The sequence below is a fragment of the Patagioenas fasciata genome, chromosome 16 (assembly GCF_037038585.1).
Source record: "Patagioenas fasciata isolate bPatFas1 chromosome 16, bPatFas1.hap1, whole genome shotgun sequence".
Taxonomy (NCBI): Eukaryota; Metazoa; Chordata; class Aves; order Columbiformes; family Columbidae; genus Patagioenas; species Patagioenas fasciata.
In genome coordinates this window covers 4,164,077-4,169,768 of record NC_092535.1, presented here as the reverse complement: position 1 = coordinate 4,169,768, position 5,692 = coordinate 4,164,077, and the positions used below count along the sequence as shown (strand labels likewise).

At 51.2% G+C, this 5,692-nt stretch overlaps 1 protein-coding gene across 1 annotated transcript; it reads left to right on the top strand.

Moving 5' to 3' along the window:
- The first annotated feature begins 617 nt into the window (after positions 1–617).
- MAFB (MAF bZIP transcription factor B) lies at positions 618–4,364 on the top strand. Its single transcript, XM_065849887.2, has one exon. The coding sequence runs from the start codon at positions 1,322–1,324 to the stop codon at positions 2,255–2,257; it is 936 nt and encodes a 311-aa protein (XP_065705959.1). The 5' UTR covers positions 618–1,321; the 3' UTR covers positions 2,258–4,364.
- The last annotated feature ends 1,328 nt before the right edge of the window (positions 4,365–5,692 follow it).

Here is a 5,692-nt window from a genome sequence, read left to right as displayed (position 1 = left end):
CCGAGCCGGTGCTTCCCTCACTCTCGGGTCCAAGCGCATCGCCCTGCACCATCCCGCAGCCCCAGCGCTCGCTCCCCGGCCGGACCCAGTGCGCGTTCGTGGCCGCTTTTCCCGCGGTGCCTTCGCATCGGGACCGCTTACATAAGTTGGAAGGGGCGATGCGTGTGCGTGGGACGGGGGGAAGCTGACTGCCTTGAAATTTGCTACGGGACGGCAGCGGGCAAAAAGGGACTTTGTTATATTTAGAACAAAGGGACGGGCAGGATGTCCCCGAGCTCGCCTCCTTTGTGGATCGCAGGAGCCGAAAAGGGGGGATGTGGAGGAAATAAATAAAGAAATAAATAAATGAGGAGGCGATGGTGCGGGAGGGGGGAGCAAGCGGGGAGCGCCCCGGAGGAGCGGGGCTGGGAGCGGCGGCCGCTCAGCTGGCGCTGCGGAGCTGTCACGGCGCGGCCCGCCCCCGCCGCCGCCGCCCGGCCCCGCCGCCCGCCCGGCCCCGCCGCCCCCGCCGCCCGCCCGGCCCGGCCCCGCCGCCGCGCTGCCATTGGCGCGGCCGCCGCCGGCCCCGGCCCCCGCCGCGCTCTCGGCGGGCACGGCCGTATAAGAAGCCAAGGGGGGCTGCGCTGCGAATCACAGCTGCACAACGAGAGCTGGAGGCGGCAGCTGAAGCGGAGACCTGGGTTTTTCTCGTTCCCCCTCTCCTTTTTTTTTTTTTCCCTCCTCCTTCCCCTCCTTCCTCCCTATCTTCCCTCCCCTTCCCTGCCAGAGCCAGCGAAAACTCCCGTGCAAAGCCCAGGCACCGCCGCCAAATAGCCAGTGCGCTCCCCCGGCCGCCTCCTCGGACTGGAAAGTTGCGGTAGACTCCGGTGCTCTGCTACCGCGGGGAGAAGGCTCCGGACTTACAAAACCCAGACGGGGGAACGGGCTAGACGTTTTGCACCGTTCTTCTTCCTGCACAGACTCGAAGGCAGCATCTTTGTTTTGTTTTGCTTTTGCCCTTCCTGCTGCTGCTCTTTTCTCCTTGCAACCGGGTGTCTAAGTGCCAGGAGCTGTTGCAGCCTGCGGTGCGTTGCAAACGCTGATACAAAAAGACAGGAGACATCCAAGCGGCTCGTCCTTGGCTTTGTTGCTCCCAACTGAAGAAGCCCCAGAAGCCGGGAGAAGGAGGAGGCGGCGGTGGAGGGGGAGCAGAGGAAAGGAGGCGAGAAAGCAAAGCCAAAGTTGATTTGGAATACGGGAGCGCGGCCAGTCCTCTGCCAGGCTGCGCGCTGGAGTGAGGTCTCCAGCCCCCTCCGCCGGGAGAGGTGCCCGCAAGACAGCGATGGCCGGAGAGCTCAGCATCGGAACCGAGCTGCCCACTAGCCCCCTGGCCATGGAGTATGTCAACGACTTCGACCTGATGAAGTTCGACGTGAAGAAGGAGCCCCTGGGCAGGAACGACCGCTCGGGCAGGCACTGCACCCGCCTGCAGCCCGCCGGCTCCGTGTCCTCCACCCCCATCAGCACGCCCTGCAGCTCCGTGCCCTCCTCGCCCAGCTTCAGCCCCACCGAGCAGAAGACCCACTTGGAGGACCTGTACTGGATGGCCAACAGCTACCAGCAGATGAATCCCGAGGCGCTGAACCTCACCCCAGAGGATGCTGTCGAAGCCCTCATTGGGTCCCACCAGGTGTCCCAGCAGCTGCAAGGCTTTGAAGGCTTCCGGGCCCACCACCACCACCATCACCATCATCATCAACACCACCACCAGTACCCCGCGGTCACTCATGAAGACCTGGCCGGCAGCGGGCACCCTCACCACCATCACCATCATCACCACCAGGCCTCTCCCACTCCCTCCACCTCTTCCAGCTCCTCCCAGCAGCTCCAGAACTCGCACCAGCAGCATCCCCCCTCCAGCAGCGTGGAGGACCGGTTCTCAGATGACCAGCTGGTCTCCATGTCTGTGAGGGAGCTCAACAGGCACCTCCGAGGCTTCACCAAAGATGAGGTGATCCGCCTCAAGCAGAAGAGGAGGACCTTGAAGAACAGGGGCTATGCCCAGTCCTGCAGGTATAAACGTGTCCAGCAGAAACACCACCTGGAGAATGAAAAGACCCAGCTCATTCAGCAGGTGGAACAGCTCAAGCAAGAAGTGACCCGGCTGGCCAGAGAGAGAGACGCCTACAAGCTCAAGTGTGAGAAACTTGCCAGCAATGGCTTCAGAGAGGCTGGCTCCACCAGTGACAACCCATCTTCCCCTGAGTTCTTCATGTGAGTGCTTAACAAAAATAATTGAAAAACAAACAAAACCCCCCACCCCCAAAACCTGACCCCTGTCACCTTTCCTCCCCCCCCATCCTCCTCTGACATCTCCATCCATCTGTCTGCTTGACTAGAGAGAAAGGAGAGAAAAATAGAGACTTGATTTTTTTGCAGCATCCAGTCTTCTAGAGTAGCTGTGGGAAAAGTAGGCTGGGGGTGGGGATGGGAGAGGTAAAGTGCAACTTTTGGACTTTCGTTTGTGAGTTACAGAGAGGGACAGAGGCAGAGAAAAAGGAGAAAAGAACAAGTGAAGCGTTTTATAGATCGCTTGCTTGCAGAACGAGATGGACTTTGAGAATAATAATAAAAAAGGACAATGAACAAGCCATCTATAACATACTGCCTGCTTGGAAAGAGAGAGGATATATGCAACACCATCTCATGCACAATTTACCTGCTTGGAAAAAAGAGAATAAATAAAAAGGACAATATATGCAAACTCTTCATATATTGCCTGCTTTGAGAAATAAGTTACAGGACTCAGATGGGACATTCAATCTAAGAAAGGAAAGAAAGAATGAAAGGAAGAAAAAAACTCATCAGTTTTATTGCCTGCTTGATTATATAGAAAAATATGAAAATCTGCATTAAAAATATTAATCCTGCATGCTGGACATGTATGGTAATAATTTCTATTTTGTACCATTTTCTTGTTTAACTATAGCATGTTGATCATTGATCATAGATTTCTGTTGTTGTTTTGTTTCATCGATAAGAAAAGCATCACAAGTTACCAAACTTTTTACTGCTTGTGCAGTTTTGTTTGTTGGTTTTGCTCTCTTATTTTCTTTTATGGTTGCTAGCTTGTAAATATCTGCTACTTTAAACCGCACAGGAGAAAAAAAAAACCCACACACAAAAAGAAAATAACATTTCAGCAGGCTGGTTGTATGGTTTGTTTGGTATTAAAGAGATACTTAAGGAAAAAAGAGTTATGGGCATTTTGCATTAGGAAAAAAACAACTTTGTATATCTGGTGCACTTTTAAGTTGTATTTTTTTTTTTTTTTTGAATTTTTTTTAGTTTTCATTTTGGTTGTTGTTTGTTGGGGCAGAAGAGCAAAACCGCCTGAATGGCTTTGACAAACCTAAACTTAGCAGGGAAAAACCCTCATCGGTCACTAGAGCCTACTCCAGGCTTTAAAGTGGCAGTGAAGCCCTATGCTTCAGGACAATTCCCAGCCTGGAGTGCTTAGGCTTGGCCATATAGTTTCCCTTCTAATTGTACACTCAGGAAGCGAAGGACGGACGAGATACCAGTTCCTTTTAAGAAACAACTGCCCCTTGATTTTCGGTAAATAAAGGAAAGAAAAACCAATCTCCTCTTTACGAGTCAAGCTGCAACAGCAGCGAGGGCTCCGTGTCACCACTGGGGTTTCTCAGCGGTAGCAGCCGATGAGTAGGCTGGGAAAGCATATAAAACTAAAACTTATTTTAGCAAGACATACTGCAACTTTTAAGTGTATTCTTTTGCGATGATTTGTAATCTGCTTCTCTGCTTCCCTATGCAGCGAGTGAAAGTTTTAGCCAAAATTTCTTTGCAGTTGTATAGTAGTAGTAGTTTGGAGTCTTATGGGTGTTTTTATTACTTTTTTTTGGTTTGTTTTAATTTTTTCCTCCTGCAGGTCAGTAAAAGGATTTATGTTGCACTGACAAAAATACCAAAATGAAAACTTATTTTTTAGTTTCCTTTTAGGATAGCTGGCACTGCTGGCCGGATGCATTTTAAGTTTGTATTAGTTTATAAATTAACAGTAATAACAAGATTGTAATGAACAGCATGGTGCTTGCAGTTTTAAATATTGTGGATATTAGTCATGCATCAGAAAACGACCTTTGGTTTTTACTGATTCAACTGTGTTGAAATCAAAACATTACAGCAGCGGAAAAAAAAATTGTTTTTATTTCATGTAAAGTTCTGAAGGGATCAATTTCAAATCCTGCTTATGATATGAAAAAATATTAAAAAACCTGGTCTATTGTAGTTTTATTCAGACTGGTTTCTGTTTTTGGTTATTAAAATTGTTTCCTATTTTGCTTATTAAAATCATTGAAATGGCATTTCTTGGAGGGACCTGCTTCTCTGACCTCTCGTGTTCCGAAAGAAAAAAAAAGACAAAAGAAAACCAAAACTTTCGGACACTTCTCTACCCCCACCCCGCTGCGCGGCCCCGGCGGGTTGTGAAGCTGCTTGGCCCACTCGGGACCGCTGCTGCACGCAGGGCAGGACCGCTCAGCCTTGCACCCTCCTGCGCTTTGTCTAAATCTCGCCCGTGGCCGGGGTGAGACTGACCCGTGTCCCCCCGGCCGGGAGGAGCGGAGTAGAGCGGCGGGAGCTCCACGCCGGGCCCGGCTGCGGGGGGGCGGCCCGGCCGCTGCTGCTGCAGCCCGGCGGGGAGTGGGAGCGGCGAGGGACGGGAAACGCTAAGTGCGGGCTCTTTTTGTTTTTTTTTTTCATTAGAAAAGGAGAGGACTTGACCAAGTCTGTCCTTTCCCCCCTCTCCTTTGGGATCCGAGCTGGCCATTCACTTTCCTCCTTTCCATCTGCACTTTCTATTTATTATTTTATTATTATTATTATTTTTTTTTTTTTTTTTTTTTTTAAGCGTGAGCGACGGGCAGTTTAGAAGACTCCCTAGATGCGTGTGGAGAAGGGGACAGATCTCTCCCCCCCCCCCCCCCGCCCCCATCCCCCAGGGCTCAGTACCCCGCGTCTCCACCATCCATCAGCTGCTTTCAAGGCAGATAATCGCTCAACTCCCTAAATTGCAGGTTAGAAATCGCTCCCGCTCCTCGCCCGGGTGCAGGAAAGGGAGCCCCAGAGCCGGGTCGCAGCGCGTCTGCGAACTGCTGCTCTCAAAGTGTGAAAACCGTGTTGAACTTTAAATCCCAGGCACCACAGAACCAAAAAATGATAGCCTCTCTCCGCCCTGCTCCTCTTCCCAACAGCAGAAAGCTGTCTTCGCAAGGACGGCATAAGGCACGTTTGGAGAACAAACCGGTTAAGGACAGGGTGTGGGAAAAAAAAAATTAAGCAAATACAGTAACTTAAAAACAAAATCCCCTCTTAAATCCTAGACGCATCTCTGCCTTGTCAGAGCCAGCTGGGCTGGGGGATCTTGGAAGGGGCCGGGGTCCATCCCAGCCCCCCGGCTACATGAGTCAGGCCCGGAGAACAAGCTCGTACCCTGCTGCCCTAAGAAGGAGGGACAGGAGTTTGCAGAGGAAAAGGATGAGAGAGCCTGCCTTTCCCTGTATAGCCTCCCCCCTTGCCAGTAAATGCTATGGCTGCAGAAAGCCTGAGAGGAATATTGTTTGTGGGAACTGCCACTGCATATTAATGTCCCCTCATGCATGCATTGAATAAATCACTAGGGCTAATTGAACAA